Source organism: Corythoichthys intestinalis, chromosome 8 (genome assembly GCF_030265065.1).
Source record: "Corythoichthys intestinalis isolate RoL2023-P3 chromosome 8, ASM3026506v1, whole genome shotgun sequence".
NCBI classification, from domain to species: domain Eukaryota; kingdom Metazoa; phylum Chordata; class Actinopteri; order Syngnathiformes; family Syngnathidae; genus Corythoichthys; species Corythoichthys intestinalis.
In genome coordinates, this window is record NC_080402.1 from 47,695,837 (window position 1) to 47,713,957 (window position 18,121).

Genomic DNA, 18,121 nt, shown 5'->3' on the forward strand with positions numbered 1-18,121 from the left:
ATATCACGCTGAACTTTAAGAGATTACAAATCTACGTGTCACATCACAACATATTATAATATAATAACCAACATATTATAATATAATAATATAATATAATATGATATAATATAACAATGTATTTCTTGTGTTCTGTGTTATGAAACGCCAGCAGGTTGCCAGAAACTTATCTTTGGGAAGAGCTTTGATGGTTCGTGAACTCTCACGAGACTTGGTTTTAGCCAATCAGGGGGATTCCTGCAGACGCGCTAACGTGAGGCTAGGCTAAATAACAAGATTCATTTTCAAATCAGCTACTACCATCAAACACGCGTTAAGCTTGCCACTAACAAGCCAACCCCAAAGTAACGACGGTAAGTAAAAGTCTCATAATTGCCCAGTTTTTATGTATGTGCATAGAACAAACCGAGGTTATTTAACTTGCTTAGGCTCTGGAAGGCGGTGGAAACTACAATTCAAATGGATGTCCCAGTATGGTCCATTATTCTGGCATGGTTCCGTCCTTAGAGTCAGAGCGCATGAAATGTGGCCACAACCTTTGGGCTACACCTACACAGCCCCAAAACGAAGTCCCAAGACGAGTATACCTTAAGCAATGCGATAACTGTACACTAAAATGTACCACACGTAGCTGTTGAGAATTATCGAAACTTTACAAAATTCATCAGCTGTAGTTAAAGTTAGGAAAAACTCTGATGAGTTATAATTTATTATAAAATAAAGATGAGTCGTCTAAAAAGTTTTGGAGAAAGTTATCATTAATTTTTTTCCCCATCAAATTAGACCATGGACGTCAAGAACAAAATATATAATGGGGATACTGTATACTATTTATGTAATTGCCCAACAACTTTGTTTACATACAACTAATAACCTTTTCATAATCAGGTTATAGGCAGTATTCCTCTCTACTAAAAATGAGTAATATTGCAGCTTGCTGTACATTTGCGACTGTCTTTTGTCGAATTCCGTGTCGATATCAGATATTTCCTAGACTTTTGGGTTTACAAGTGGGAAATCGTTCAATCGTTCGTCAATCCTAAACGAAGATTGAATAAATGCTTATTTTTCCTGGTCTTATAGTACCACAATAATAAGTAGAGGTGGGAATCTTTGGGCACCTAACGATTTGATTACGATTCAGAGGCTACGACGCCCCCCCCCCCCCCCACCCCCCAAGCCACTTAGCTGCTGTTAATGTTTCGTACATTAGTTACAAAAATTGTACAAAAAGCCTCTCAGGCTTAAATAAACGACTATCAAGTTAACAGTTCAAAAGCGTAAATAAAATACTCAAGTCCCCATTCTGTATCAGCAGCTTTAAACTAAATTCAATTAATTTAATGTTGTTAATCAACCGTTAAAGTTGTTAAAATTGCTCCCGTCGTTCCATAATTTACCTTCTGTCTACTTTCGACATGTGAAAGTTTTAAAAGTGTTTTAAAGACAGATTCAAGTAAAAAATTTGGTGATTTACGAGTATTGTAGATAGAAAGTTAATTAGGTTTGCTTGGAAGGTTCGCTACAACAGCCTTTCAGGGAAGTGTACTGCTTTACGATGGCGGCTGTTTACTAACTCCGGCAAGTCTGTTATTCCGCATCTAGTTTTCTGTACATGTGCTGGTAACGCCACTGAGTCTGTCATTTTGCATGTAGTTCTATATTAGAAAAGTCAAAATTATCGCGTTAACAGGCGTTAATTAATTTTTTTAACTAATCAGGTTAAAATATTTGACGCATTCAATGCACATGCCCCGCTCAAACAGATTAAAATGACAGCAAAGTGTCATTTCCACTTGTTACTTGTGTTTTTTGGTGTTTTGCCGCCCTCTGCTGGCGCTTGGTTGCGACTGATTTTATGGGTTTCAGCACCATAATTATTATTGAGATCAACAATGGCGAGCTACTAGTTTATTTTTTAATTGAAAATTTTACAAACTTTATTAAAACGAAAACATTAAGAGGGGTTTTAATATAAAATTTCTATAACTTGTACTAACATTTATCTTTTAAGAACAACAAGTCTTTCTATCCATGGATCGCTTTAACAGAAAGTTAATAATGTTAATGCCATCTTGTTGATTTATTGTTATAATAAACAAATACAGTACTTATGTACAATATGTTGATTGTATATATCCGTCTTGTGTCTTATCTTTCCATTCCAACAATAATTTACAGAAAAATATGGCATATTTTATAGATGGTTTGAATTGCAATTAATTACGTTTAATTATTTTTTAAGCTGTGATTAACTCGATTAAAAATTTTAATCGTTTGACAGCCCTATTCTATATACATTTGATATCTATTGTCTACCGTAGCATTACGTGGACGTAGTTTGTAGCGGCTGTCGGCAGAAGTCAGGTATTCTTTTTTTTTTGTTTTGTTTATCTAGCAGCATGAGTTGATCCAGAGCCGTGAGTCATTACCCGGGTAATGGAGAGGGGAAATGACAAGCATGATGTCTCCTCTTGGTCCGTTCCGCATTGCGTCCCGAAGACCACGCTGACTGTTTTATTTCCGCTTTACTTGACATATTTCAATAATCGGAATTTGGATTTCTGTTAATCATTCTCAAATCTCAACGGCCGAATCGCGAATAATCTAAGAATCGGAAATTTCGCACACCTCTAATAATAAGTGTGAAAAGAGAGATCCTTAATTTGTTTTGTTTCCAGAGGCCCTTAGAATGGATTGTGAAGAAAACACAACTGTGTTTTCCACCCTGAAGTCCTTCAATTCCTTCATTAGCAGCTCTGGACATTTGCCCCAGCTGCCGGGCACCTCAATGGCGTCCAGTACCAACCTGCAGAACCAGTACAAGCGCAGTATGGAGGTACATTTTAGTTAGGGCAGCATTAGTTGCATGAAGGAAGATAAGCCAGGAAAAAGATCGGATGGTTTGTGCATAAGTCTTAATCAGTATACATAGATACACAAGCACTGTGAATGTATTTCTTTTCTTGCCATATAGTTGTTGGAAGCGGCCGAGAAGGTCCATTCGCAAAGTCGTTACCTGAAGTTGGATCAGGAGAAGAAACAGATGGAACTGAGTCACAAACGTGTTCGCGTGGAGCTGGAGAAAAGTGCCAGTGACACAGCATGCAACCTGAAGGTACCATGCGCCTTCATACCCTCTTACTCATCCCAGTTGTTCTCACCTTGTTCTTACTGTACTTGAGTTCCTACTCCTGACTTACTTTGAATACCAGAGACATAAGAGTTGATTTTTAAAAACAAAATGTAATGTAATGCAATGTAAAGCGCTTTGGGCATTGTAACAATGTAGATAAAGCGCTATATAAGTACTCTCCATTTACCATTTTACAAGCACTTAAACAAAAGTTTAAAACTACTAATACTATATTTTGTGGATAGAAAGTGGAAGAAAAGAACAATGAAATGGCAGCGGTAATCAAGAAGTTAGAGGAGCGTGAGTCGGAGGCAGTCAAGAAGCTGGCGCAGCAAGTGGAGACCAACCGAGAACTCGGCAAGAACCTAGAGAGTCTGGCCAAGAAGTTGGAGGAGCGAGATGCCCAACTTAACACCTCTAACCAGGTACATGTTAATCACACATAATAACAAGATGTAGCCCATGGCTGAAGATCTGCTAGTATTTATGACACCATGATAGAAAATATTGCCGCAAAAATTTTAGTGTTTCTGTGTGTTTACGTATGTCGTATTTAGTTAAAAAAAAAACCTCTTGGTGCTTCTCATGTGTTGCCAGAGCTTTATCTGTCTGAAGGACGAAATTAGAGAACTTAAACAGAAGCTTCAAAACAAGGAATCAGAAGATTCCACTCAGAAGTTAGAGAAACAAGCCCTGCAGGAGCAGCTGGAGTTACAGCGGAGGTATTGCTATTCGAAACGGCGACCCCATTGACAAGTGATTTTCCCTAATTAATCCTCCCCCATTAGAAAGTACCACGAAATGTCTCAGCTGTGCCAGAGCCTCCAAGCAGCACAGTCGTCCTGCTCAGACCATGTCATTAAAATCAAGGTACATGCACACACAAACACAAGCAATCCAGCTTAACAAACATAGCATTTTGTGTTTTTTTTTTTCCCCCTCAGGAGTTAGAAAGACGTCTGTCTCTCCAGGAACAAGACTTTTCCATTGTGAAAAGCATCAAGTCCCAGGCCACCAGGGTACCAGATCTGGAAAAAGAGCTCAAGCTCCTTAGAGAGGAAAATATTTTTCTCAGGTCAATTTTATTTCTCATTGGGTTCCTTCATTTGATATTCACGATTTTTAGGGGCTCTTTAAAAGGAAAGATTGCTATTGCCATATAGAAACTTCATACTTGACAGTTACACGTGTAGGGTGAGCCTAGGTATCAATTTCATATTGCCGTTTGGCATCATTCTGGCCGTTGGCAGCAGCCAGTGCCATAAGTGTTTGCCTGGAACTCCAGACTCACTGCTGTTCCAGCGATTGAGTCTGACGACCGTCCTGCGGATCAAATTCCCAGGGCGGAGCAAGTCACAGCAAACAGACAGCGGATTGGACCAATCAGCGACGGGCAGACGTGATGTTGGTAAAGCGACAAGAAACTAGCGCGGCGCAAGCGGAGAACGGAGAAGTTTATTTAACATTGCTAGCGCGAGACAGACTGTTGTCAATGACTTGTGTCGATGTGTTTTTGGTAATATAAAACTGATTTTACCGCGGATTGGAATGTATTCTCGGCTCTCGCATTCGCCATCTGTGTTGTTGTGGAGACAACTTCCAACGCACAAGAGTGACGTTGCTCGATAAGAAAACGTCACGCAAATAGTCAAATCTGATTGCACAGATGATATCATTCGGCTCGAGAGGCGATTAAGGATGTGGATCCCAAACTATTCTCAAAGTGTTTGAAAAATACAGGGAGAACAGTCTGGCCGTGCAAGGCAACACAAATGTCTGATCTCAGTCAATATAATGGCGCCACCTGGAGGCAACACCGAGTTAGTAAACTACAATATCTAATATTTGTTGGTACTGGGTTGTGCTGTACAGACGTGTGTGCTACTGTTGTAAAACCAGCAGCAGGGAAATAAACACTTTGAAAAAGGAACCTTAAATGCTCATTGATGGAATTCTATGCCAAAGACGAAAAACGAAGGGCATTTTCTCTTTTATATGTGTTTTCATTAGTTTTGTAAACGTACTGTAATATATCATTTGAGGTTTTTATTGTTTTTTAAGTCTTAATTTTCCATTTAATTCTCCGTCATGTTTTTCTCATTAACTTTAATAGCCCTAAAGATTGATTTGTGATGTTTGATGACCTGCTATTATCATATGTTTAGCAAACAGACGTGCCATTGCTGATTGTTTTGTTAATACAGGGAGAGCAGAGAGAACTGTAACCTGCTGAAAGAAGAGGTGGAAGGCCTCAAGAGAAAGTTGGAGCGTATGGCCAAGACCAAAGAAGATTTAGTGAACATGGAATTAGAGAAGGAGGTACACCAATAATATCAATATTGTGGTCATTATCAGAGGCAAATGTCATTACATTATTTATACATTTAAAAATATTGTTTAATCATTTTTTTAATGTTTTCAAGGGTCTGTCTTAAATATTCCCATAATTTTCAAGCATACCATAATTTTCGTACTATAAGCCGCTACTGTTTTCCCTCATTTTGAATCCTGCGGCTTATAGTCCAGTGCGGCTTATTTGTTGATTTATTTGCGTTAATAAATAACACTGTCTTTGACAGCAGATGGGCATTAATGACATTCTGAATTATAGTACTTAATCCATTTATGCCCATTTTGGATATTTACATCCATTCAAAAGTGAGATAATTTGCCGGATAATACAAAATGACATCTGTCATAAGCATTCATTAACTCATTCACTCCCAGCCATTTTCACCGGAGCAACCCCCTTCGCTCCCGGCCGTTTTACGGGATTTTGACTGATTTTGCAAGGCCCACAGAAAATTCTGTTCTATTGCTATATAAACATGGAACCCACCAAAAGAAAGATTAGACTCTCTTCTTTCAGCAGGAAAAAAATAGTTAATATCTTTTTCCATTCTTTAGAAATAAGCATTAGAAAATAGCTTAGTTTGAGCAATTTTCCAATTTCTGATGAAAAAACAGAGAAATTGAGCTTTTTGTAAAAGCATACATTTCAAACAAAACTTTGACTTTAACACAGCTATTTTTTGCTTTTGTGACATCCCAAACATCTGAATAATGTTTGCCTTCTACAAAATAACATAAACAACAAGACAAATAGAGCTTTTGATAGCAAAGTAACAATTTATTTACACATAACTAAACTATTGAGCTGAGAGATGATGCTGTTGTGGTTGTGTTTTACCCCATCTGTATCGGCAATTTTCCCTCATCACCTCATCGCCTGGCCTGTCTCATCAATAAAGAATTTTTTTTTATCTTTCTTTTGTAGTGACCACTACCTCATAACACAATTCACCTAGGGAACTTGTGGGGCATGTGCCTTGTTTTCTCCATTATTCTCCACATTTTTCTCACGGTTCTTACTTCCAACTTCCGTTTCCTGACTATTTCTCTTCATTCATTTCCTTTCATGGTCCGATATGATTTCTTACCAAATGCGCTACTGCCCTCCGGTGGCCAGTTTTATTGATTCTTAATGGATTTTGAGCTTTGTGCTTTGGAGCAAAGTTGCATCAGCACCTAGAGATGTCTCTTATGGAAAAAAAAACCGTAAAAGACCTAAAAATATGTTTTTGGGACACTGAAACAATTAAAAATAGAACATATTTATACGTTTTTGGAGCAAATGAGTTAATGCTCATGGCAGTGTCATGTCATAATTCTGATGGTCTTATGACAGTCGTATGGTACCACTGTCAAATAAAGTGTTACCAAATACCATAAATAGCAATTAATGAAACAACTGGAACAGTAACTGAAGAAATAATTGTCACAGAACATCGTCGTCCAACATGCTTTGAGGCATGTTGGACAACAACAATGTTGACAGCAGGTGGCAGCAGAGGTTGACTGTCTCCCCCAAGGGAGCAGTGATGGCCAAATGAAGCGTGTTGAAGCAATGAAGCTTTGCAGCCAATTGGTTCAAAGTTTCATGGTAGTTCATTTGGTCTTATGACAGTCTTATGATGCCGCTGTCAGATAAAGCGTTACCGGTTAATATCTTTCGGTGTAAAAATCCCATAATAAAGTGAGGACAGCTGCGGCTTCTCCATAAACAAATGCCCTTTTCGTGTCAAATTTGGTGGGTTGCGGCTGATAGTCAGGTGCGCCTTATAGTCTGAAAATGACCAAATTTGTCGGACTATAAGTCGCACCAGCCCAAAAATGCGCAATGAAGAGGAAAAAAAAAAACATTTAAGTCACACCGGAGTATAAGTCGCATTTTTGGGGGAAATTTACTTGATAAAATCCAACACATAGAACAGATATGTCATCATGAAAGAAAATTGAAAATAAAAATACAATGGAGAACAACATGCTGAATACGTGTACAGTAGGATAATGGTACATGATGCATGAACCACGAAATGCGAACGTGGCCGGTATGTTAATGTAACATAGCTATCAAGAGTTATTCAGATAATTATAGCATAAAGAACATGCTAACGAATTTACCAAACCATCAATGTCACTCCAAAACGCTAAAATAACATCTGAAATGATATAACAATGTGTTAATAATTTCACTCATAAGTCGCTCCAGAGTATAAATCGCACCCCCAGCCAAACTATGAAAAAATCTGTGACTTATAGTCCGAAAAATACGGTACTGTGATTAAAACCCAATAGAAGCTGAAATTGATGACTTAGACACATTTGGAAGCAATTTGAATTCTTATGTGTCAAATTATTTGAAAATGACACCTTGATTGGTTTACAAGCTATTCCTTTACCATACAGAGGTTGATGGAGAAGATCAGAGCGTGGGAAAACCTCGGCGAATCGACTGGACTTAACATCAGGTCAGTGTGTGTTACTGTATACGTCAACGACTAGTGCCACTCGTGTACTGTAACATGAAACCTGTAGATGGGGCTCTAGTAATTTCCAATACCTACTTTTCCAAGGAGTGGAAGTTTTTATTGTGTGTTTCAAATACTGTCCAAACAGGTGATGAGAGAATGATTGCGTGTTTCTTTTAAGCAGTCGGGCAGATCTGACAGATGATAAAACACTACAAGCCGCCCTTGACACATTGACACACACCGACTGAGTGCGTCTCCGTTATTAAGTGTGACAGTGATGCAATAAGAATGCTAAATGGAACGTAACCTCTGGGTATTCAACTTGCCTTGTGTTTGTGATGAGGAAGTTAAAAGGTGAACAGGATTAACTTTTAATTCACTTTAATGTTGATACATTTGATCAGTTAACTCGTGCTTCTCAATTATTTTCTGTCACGCCCCCCCAAGGAAGACGTAAATGTTTCGCGCCCCCCCAAACTCTCTGCCGCCACTGTAAATAGTATCATTTGTCTATAAAATTACTATTATAAATACGCATCTGCTTAACATTGTGTCCTTTTTTTCTAATAAAGAAAAAAAGTAACATAGATCAACTTATAATAAAGTATAACTTTATTAACATTGTTTTGTTTGTAACAGAGAAGACTTGACGTGCATCAATTTGCCTGAATTAAAAAAAAAAATTCACATCCAAACTAAAAAATACACTCAAGGTACATTTTTGACCATTTGATACAGAAAAATAAAATGTAATAAAATCAGTAAATAATAACAAATTAAAATTGATTAGAAACATTCACTCATGAGGACAATATGCCAAAAAATTTGACCGAAAAAACAAAACTGAATAAAAGAAAAACAAAAGTGTCCTTGGACAGGACAGTTTTTATTTTTGCTGCTCACAGTATTTACCTCCTTTGCAATGGTGTGGAATTATTTTGCAATGAGCATGCTAACAATGCTCACTGGTTTACTGATATAACATTGACAAAGCAGGACGATTGTTGGCAATATTCGGCACGTTTTCACTGAAAAAATCAAGCGGCTTAACAATGAGATTGGGGTCTAATGTCTTTAAGTGGCGTCTTAATTGATTTGGCTTCTGGCTGTCTGCTATAATTATTTTTAGACACAGCAAACAGTGGTCTTTCATCATCACCCACTGTATTAAAAGTCAAAGCTAAAAGGCAAACGGCACGAAAAAAGCGCATTCACGGCGGCCGAGGTAGAACCGTAGGTGAAGGCGGTCGTCATGACGATCCCAAGCCGAAAATGGCACTTCTCGGGCGGCGACGTGAGAACCGGACAAGACAGTGGGTCGCTGCGTGAGTGAGTCCGGTCGGAAAACGGCTTTCGAAAACGGTGGCGGCACACTGCTCTTAATAACTGTTGTCTGTGTGTGCTGAGTGCTCTTCCTTAGTTCAAAAATACTGCACGCACTCTGAAAATGAGAGCGCCACTGCCACCTACTGAGTGGATGTGCAAGTACACTTTATTCCAGTACGGCAAAAAACAAAACAAAAAAAAAAACGTGTTCCCCGAGGTCACATGCGCCCCCCTGGCATCGCTCTGCGCCCCCCTGGGGGGGCGCGCCCCACTATTTGAGAAGTACTGAGTTAACTTCACATGTCACACATTTTCAGGTACTGAAATTGAAATCTTATTGTGAGGTTCCCTAAAGTGATATGGCTTTGATGTTGATCTATTTAAGACTTAAATTTATGCGCGAATGGCTCAATGAAAAATTTGGTACGTATATTCTCGGGATGTACAGTACATTGTACACGCATCAATCTTCGGAGCTAGATTTTTAATTTTTTTGGTATTAGGGCTGATTAATTGTTAACCTGTTGGTTAGGACGCTGCATTAAACCCGACTCTGTTCTCTCCTCGAATATTATTAGTTTGGAACTAAATAACTTACCACAAGATGATTGACTCGTGACTTCGATGTGAAGAGATGTCTTTGAAAATGCTGTCACTCTTAATTGCTGGCCTACAAGATGTTTTGCCAAATTGGAAGTGTACAGTTGCCTTGAAACAAGCCTTAAAAACAGAATTTAAATAAAATAAAAATATTGCCTATTTTGCGGTACACGCAATTTGTTTCTCTGTGAGGAGTATCGCAGGGAGTGCCAAGGACAGCACTATGAGCAGCTAGTGGGTTAGACTTAGCCATTTCCCCAAGTGTATACGGCACACTTGTAAGCAGAGCACACCCTTTTAAAGTAGCATTTAAGACTAAAGAGCAGTTAGCTAGATATCACCCATTTCTTTCTTTGCTTAAAATACTGTGACCAAAAAAATTGTTTTATGACTGAAAAAATAAAGTACAGTAATTATTGAAACATTCTCAAGTTGTAGCAAAAAGCGTAAACAAACAAATTTATTAACAAGGTGTTTAAAAATATTATATGGAAACGTAGCCACACACAATATAATAATGCCATAATTCTAGAATCATTGTATTGCTGAGATCTCTAGCATCACGCCAATACTGATTTTATGGGGTTTTCATAAACTGTTCATGAGAAAATGTAAGTTTTAAGAGCAGATTCTTTGCAACTATTAGTTCAGAAAACAATATCCAAATCAAGTAAAATGAAATGGTGAGCTAATAATCAAGATCAGACGAAAGGGGAAAAATGAGATTTTTTTTTTTTTTTTTTTTCAAACAAATTGGACGTCAATGACTGCCAGTGGAAGCCAATTGCAGGCAATGGCTTCATTTTGGGGCATTTTGCAGGTTATTTCCTGTTGATTTTCAGTCACCTCCTTTTCCTTTTGGGCATTTACGAGTAACTTCTTGTCGATTTTGGGGCAGTTACGGGTCATTTCCTGCTAATGTTGGGTTACTGAAAAGGAAGTGACTCAAGAATGGCCCCAAACGAATAGGAAGTGATTCAAAATGAACAGGAAATACCTGCAAAATGCACTAAGACAACAGGAAATGACCTGCCCACAAGACACGCTCTGATTTCAGAGCAATTTACAGAGCTAGACGTCAAATCCAGTTAAAAAAAAAAGATGAATTGGATGGCTAGCGCCATCATTGGCATCCTGTGAGCTAACGTAGACACTATTCTAATGGAAGATTCTGGTAGCAAACTGTTCGTTCCTTTTTTAAATGTATTTATATATTTTTTTAATTAAATAACACTTTTTAAAAATATCGATTCTTGGCGGGAACCTTTTGGGCTTCAAAGTATCGTGATATTTATACCTTTTCGATATATTGTCACACCCCTTGTGTATGTCACGAATTCTGGGTCTTTTTGTTTTTTTTTTTAGAATCTAGTGCACCTACTGGTAACTTGTTTGGCATGTACAGTGCCTTGCAAAAGTATTCGGCCCCCTTGAATCTTGCAACCTTTCGCCACATTCCAGGCTTCAAACATAAAGATATGAAATTTAATTTTTTTGTCAAGAATCAACAACAAGTGGGACACAATCGTGAAGTGGAACAACATTTATTGGATAATTTAAACTTTTTTAACAAATAAAAAACTGAAAAGTGGGGCGTGCAATATTATTCGGCCCCTTTACTTTCAGTGCAGCAAACTCACTCCAGAAGTTCAGTGAGGATCTCTGAATGATCCAATGTTGTCCTAATTGACCGATGATGATAAATAGAATCCACCTGTGTGTAATCAAGTCTCCGTATAAATGCACCTGCTCTGTGATAGTCTCAGGGTTCTGTTTAAAGTGCAGAGAGCATTATGAAAACCAAGGAACACACCAGGCAGGTCCGAGATACTGTTGTGGAGAAGTTTAAAGCCGGATTTGGATACAAAAAGATTTCCCAAGCTTTAAACATCTCAAGGAGCACTGTGCAAGCCATCCTATTGAAATGGAAGCAGCATCAGACCACTGCAAATCTACCAAGACCCGGCCGTCCTTCCAAACTTTCTTCTCAAACAAGGAGAAAACTGATCAGAGATGCAGCCAATAGGCCCATGATCACTCTGGATGAGCTGCAGAGATCTACAGCTGAGGTGGGAGAGTCTGTCCATAGGACAACAATCAGTCGTACACTGCACAAATCTGGCCTTTATGGAAGAGTGGCAAGAAGAAAGCCATTTCTCAAAGATATCCATAAAAAGTCTCGTTTAAAGTTTGCCACAAGCCACCTGGGAGACGCACCAAACATGTGGAAGAAGGTGCTCTGGTCAGATGAAACCAAAATTGAACTTTTTGGTCACAATGCAAAACGATATGTTTGGCGTAAAAGCAACACAGCTCATCACCCTGAACACACCATCCCCACTGTCAAACATGGTGGTGGCAGCATCATGGTTTGGGCCTGCTTTTCTTCAGCAGGGACAGGGAAGATGATTAAAATTGACGGGAAGATGGAAGCAGCCAAATACAGGAACATTCTGGAAGAAAACCTGTTGGTATCTGCACAAGACCTCAGACTGGGACGGAGATTTATCTTCCAACAGGACAATGATCCAAAACATAAAGCCAAATCTACAATGGAATGGTTCAAAAATAAACTTATCCAGGTGTTTGAATGGCCAAGTCAAAGTCCAGACCTGAATCCAATCGAGAATCTGTAGAAAGAGCTGAAGACTGCTGTTCACAAACACTCTCCATCCAACCTCACTGAGCTCAAGCTGTTATGCAAGGAAGAATTGGCAAGAATGTCAGTCTCTCGATGTGCAAAACTGATAGAAACATACCCCAAGCGACTTGCATCTGTAATTGGAGCAAAAGGTGGCGCTACAAAGTATTAACGCAAGGGGGCCGAATAATATTGCACGCCCCACTTTTCAGTTTTTTATTTGTTAAAAAAGTTTAAATTATCCAATAAATTTTGTTCCACTTCACGATTCTTTCCCACTTGTTGTTGATTCTTGACAAAAAATTAAAATTTTATATCTTTATGTTTGAAGCCTGAAATGTGGCGAAAGGTTGCAAGGTTCAAGGGGGCCGAATACTTTTGCAAGGCACTGTAGCAATTAAAAATATGTACTGATGAATCTGGTTACATTTAGACATGTACCGGTATGAGATTCTGACGGTATGATAACCTTAAGCAAAAACATAACTGTTTCAGAGTATTGCAATTACAGCTCTAAAATGTGTTATTTTGAGAGGTCTGGGTTAACAAAAACAACTTTTTTTTCCATTGAGCAGGATTTTTATTTTTCAAAACAGTATATTGGCAAATTAGAACATAAGTGTAATGTTAAGTTAAAATACATAAAAAAAAAAAAACAATAAAAAAAATAACTGAAATATTCCAAATAAAATTAAAATAAATGCAGTCCTTTAGGTGAGCCTAAACCGACAGCCGCACCTCAACATTATTATTATCAGAACAAAAATAATTGAATCATTTTCCATAGAAAGCATGTGTGTATGACTCGTATAATGTTTACATTATACAAACACACTCTCTCTCAACATGACAGTCGCCAGAGAGAAAGAAATCAGCACAGGCTGTATTATGAAAATGTTATTTTGAACAGATGTTTACAATGGCGGTAGACATAAATAAAAGTAGGCTAATGTTAGAGAGGAAACTACCTGGCCGTCTTGGCATACTAATTAGCCACGTTATATGCCTCGTTAACAAGCTTGTGTTATAGCATGTTTTGCCACCGCTAGACACACTAAACATGCTTGAGATAATTCTCATAGCTGGTGGAAAACATTCATGACAGCGTTTACAAGCAGTGCAACGGTTTGCGGTTCAAAGCCGAACCGTACGGTTTGCCCTGTACAGTTCAATATGCCTTTATGAACCGCGCTTTCCGGTTTTGCAATTAATTTATTCCGAACGCTTGTGGAATGAATTGGTCGAGCTCTGTGTGCCTGTGTTTGACGTGAAGCACAGCTGTGGAGAAATTCCCGCCCCGCAAGTAAATGTCCGATCGCTGTCAAGCACCCGTGTAATAGAAGCCGAGTAACGCCCTCTCTCGCTTACGAGCAAAGTAAAAGTGAAACAAGAAACAAAAACAAAAAGCTATGGCGAGTGGAGGAGTGGAGAGACCGAATTTTGAGAAGCACTGGCTTCTTTCAAATCTGCGGTGTGGCAACATTTCGGTTTCCCCGTGGACTACAATGCGAAGGGAGAGAAAATATTGAAGAAAAAAAAATTATAAAACAATTTGCAAGCATTGCTCAGCGCTTGTTCCCTATCCTATTGACAACACTTATAACATGACTCCGGCACCTCAGCCGGCATCACCCACAGATATCGCTTTCTCAGAGCAGGACTACCCCGAAGATGACACCAGTGAAAACACACGGCGGGCTTTGTTGATTAATTTGCAACGCTTGACCCACGTTACATTGTTCCCTTGCGACATGTTTCTCCAACAACGTAAATCTCGACATTTATGAAATGGCACGCAAAGCCATCGAAGATGATTTCGCTAAAGCACATAGTTTCGCCCTGACCACTGATAGTTGGGCGTTCCGTGCTACAGAGTGCTACTACCTAACTGTGACGGTCCACTATAATTCATACCTGTCAAGTTGTACGGTCTCGGCGTAACTTGTACAAGTGAGCACTGATTTTTAAATATGTACGCTGTACGTTACGTTCAAAGTCTGTACATTTTTCGTGCATTACGTTTTTCTTCCTCCGTTCGGATTTTGTCACCGTTTCGGCAACGAGACAATGTGCGTTAATACGTTGGCTGAATGATGCGAGAAAAGTCAGAGACACGGAGAGGGAAGAGTGTTTAGTTGGCTCCAATATTTCCTGATTGTAGCCGACAGCCTGCAATCTACGTCTAGATATCTCATGCATATAGAACCACATGCGAAATGACAGACTCGGTAACGTTAGTAAACAGCCGCCATTTTAGAGCGGTAAACTTCTCAGAAAGGCTCTGTTGTGGTGAACCTTCCTAGCGAACCTAAGTAACTTTTTATCTAAAATACTCCCTAAATCGGCAAAATCTTGACTTGAGTCTATCTTTAAAGGATGAAACAGTTTTAATTTTTCACATGTCGAAAGTAGACAGAAGGGAATTAATGCAAAAGCGGGAGCAATTTTATCAACTTTAACGGTTGATTCACATTAAATGACCTCCAAACATAGCAAAGGTTACTATGTTTTTGTTATTTTATTTTTTTGAAAAAAATGAAAGAAAAAAAAACCATGAACGGTAACACCAGTTACTTTGCAAAGTAACGTTCTTACTACTGTGTGTGTATTTCAGTAGTCAGTCACTACGCTAGCCAAAGAGCTAAGAGGCATTTTAACAGTTGAAAATATTTACATTTTAAGTGTTTATTTCATTTTCTTAAAAGCAAAATAAAGGCAGTTTAAAAAAGAAAAATGCAAAACGCAAACCGAAACCGTGATCCCAAAACCGAGGTTCAAACCGAACCGTGGGCTAACTGAACCGTTGCACCCCTAGCGTTTACTAACCTTTAATTTTGTATAAAGCGACAGGTGGTCTTCACATAAATGTGAAATCATATTAGAGGTATCGCCATCCTCTGGCAGCCACCCTCCGCAAACATGTTTTACAAGTTGGTTGGCCCTCTTGCTCTAAGCCACGGCTGTCTGGGACTTTTCCGTAGCCGAAGTATTACCATAGATGCGACTTCGTTTTCTTCGATGGGGGATTGTTTCACCTCATCCAGCCATCGTGTAGCACATCTGACTCATGGAGCAACAACCGAAAAGGTGGTGGGGGGGCGGATTGGCGAGCCGTGGAGCTGCAACTGAAAGGATTTCTCCCAGCATTTTTGGGACATAAAAATAGCTAGTACCATAGGAATGGTATGACGGAAAATTTTAGTGGTTTTGAAACTGAGTTTTCATACCACGGTACATGTCTATTGGACTGCTATTACTTTGCACACTATTGCAAGTGAATCAGTGGGTTCTGTGTGTATGTTTCACCCTTGGTGCTTGAAGCAAATCAATATTCCTTGCACTCCTCACTCATGGAAGCTTCTTTAGCTCTAGAAGCCGTGCAGCATTGGTGGGCTGAGGTGAGCGAACTCCATTGGGGCGCTATTATGACACCATCACACTTTGATGACCTTTATTACAACCAATGTGATTAAGTAAAATAGATATCATGGCAGCACATCTCAGCTCTCATCAGTCACCTTTTGTAATTGACAAGGCACAGTTAGGAACGCTTGCCTTTGTTAGACCGTCGTTAGTTTGAACGGCACGTTCATTCCCCTACAGAGTGCTCTGATGATCTCTAAGTGTCAATGGCCCGCCGTGCCTCTGTGCTGTGGATTAAACAAAAATAAACAAGTACGTTGCACATGCCGCTGGCAAAGGGCAACCACATGACTGAGGCTTAACGTGAAAGGTTAATGCAGCAAATAAATATTTAGAAACTACCCCATGCTGCCTCCAGATTCTCCTGTGGTAGATTCTTTCTCCTCTTGATATTGTCTTGTCCAAACAATTCTCTGCATGTTTATAATCACGTCAAACAACAATTACATCTAATTTGCCTTTGTCTGGAAGTATTGATTCCTTAATGTCCAGTACTAGGTTTTTATTTTTATACAGCCGAACCTTAAATATTTTGTATAAAATCAGCGTTGAGAGTTGTCCTTCTTGACATCAGGTAATTTTCAAGTCCTGGGCTATGGCATTTCACTGTGGTTCTCCAGTTGCACCTGAACTGAGAGCAAGCAGCTCAAGAAAATGGCTGCCCTATTCCATCTCTGGCAGCATCCTACTACTTCAGGAGAGCCTGCAGCATTATAAGGGACTCCTCACACCCTAACGTCACTTCTTTCAACTCTTTCCTTCAGTTTGACGTTAGAGGGCAATACAGTCTAGATCTAAAACAAACAGACTAAAGTATAGTTTCCACCCCAGAGCTGTCATTGCCCTCATGGACATTTAACTACAGTATATAGCACAATAGCAAAAGCACACCCTTTTGCTGTGCTTTGCTCCTATGCCTAAACAATACCACTCCTCATCTATTCATTTATTATTTGTATTTGTTTATTATTAATTGACCTGTGCAGTTAGTTTGCATGCCCTGTCCATTTGAGCTGCTGTTTTTATTTCTATTCTGTTGTTCTTGTTGCTTAATGAACAATTTACTTATTCTTAAATATGATACGATACAAAGTTATTTTCCCCTCAAAATGGCTCAAAATATAGCCATTATTATCTAAACCCCTGGCAACAAAAGTGGGTACACTGCATGGGAACTACGTGCATCCCTAAATGTCCAAATTGAGTACTGCTTGTCATTTTCCCTCCAAAATGTCATGCGACTCGTTACAGGAGTGCTGTCAGCATTGCTGCAGAGATTGAAGAGGTGGGGGGGTCAGCCTGTTAATGCTGAGACCATATGCCGCACTCTACATCAAATTGGTGTGCATGGCTGTCACCCCAGGAAGAAGCATGTTCTGAAGACTGTACACAAGAAAGCCCGCAAACAGTTTGCTGAAGACATGTCAACAAAGCACATGGATTACTGGAACCATGTCCTATGGTCTGATGAGACGGGAGGGCTTTCTAATGACGAAACTAATGACGGACTCGGCGACGTTGGCACATGTAAAGAGAACTAGATGCGAAATGACAGACTTGCTGGCGTTAGTAAATGGCCACCATCTTAAAGCAGTAGACTTCTCTGAAAGGCTGTTGCCGCGAACCTTCCCAGCGAACCTAATTAACTTTTAATCTAAAATACTTCTAAATCGGCTAAATATTGACTTGAATCTATCTTTAAATGATGAAGCAGTTTTAAAACTTTCACATGTCAAAAGTAGACAGAAGGGAAATTATGGAAAAACGGGTGCAATTTTAACAACTTCAACGGTTGATTCAAAACATTAAATTAATTGAATGTAGTTTAAAGCTGCTGATAAAGAATGGGGACTTTTGTATTTTAGTTACTGTTTTGAACTGTTAACGTGATAGTGAAATAGTACTTTATTTAGGCAGGAGAGGATTTTGGTACAATTATTTTAACTGATGTATGAAAAATTAAAAGCAGATAATAGCTTGGGGGGGTGCATCAATAATCGATTTATAATCGAATCATAGCCTCTGAATCGTAATCGTAATCGAATTGTTAGGTGCCCCGATATTCTCATCTCTAACTACTACTGCGCCTTATACTCCGATGCGCCTTATAGAGGGGAAAATACAGTATCTTGGTGAAATTATGTAATGAAATAGTTTTTTAAATTTTTATTTATTTTTTAT

At 39.0% G+C, this 18,121-nt stretch overlaps 1 protein-coding gene across 1 annotated transcript in view; it reads left to right on the top strand.

The window, feature by feature from the left end:
- Positions 1-200: 200 nt before the first annotated feature.
- Positions 201-18,121, top strand: part of mad1l1 (mitotic arrest deficient 1 like 1) — a 113,409-nt gene continuing 95,488 nt past the window's right edge. Inside the window, exons 1-9 of the mRNA XM_057842981.1 lie at positions 201-353; positions 2,682-2,839; positions 2,978-3,118; positions 3,382-3,561; positions 3,734-3,858; positions 3,925-4,006; positions 4,081-4,211; positions 5,341-5,455; positions 7,886-7,947. Coding sequence (XP_057698964.1) covers positions 2,693-2,839; positions 2,978-3,118; positions 3,382-3,561; positions 3,734-3,858; positions 3,925-4,006; positions 4,081-4,211; positions 5,341-5,455; positions 7,886-7,947 — 983 coding nt within the window. The 5' untranslated portion in view covers positions 201-353; positions 2,682-2,692. The remainder of the gene's footprint in view (positions 354-2,681; positions 2,840-2,977; positions 3,119-3,381; positions 3,562-3,733; positions 3,859-3,924; positions 4,007-4,080; positions 4,212-5,340; positions 5,456-7,885; positions 7,948-18,121) is intronic.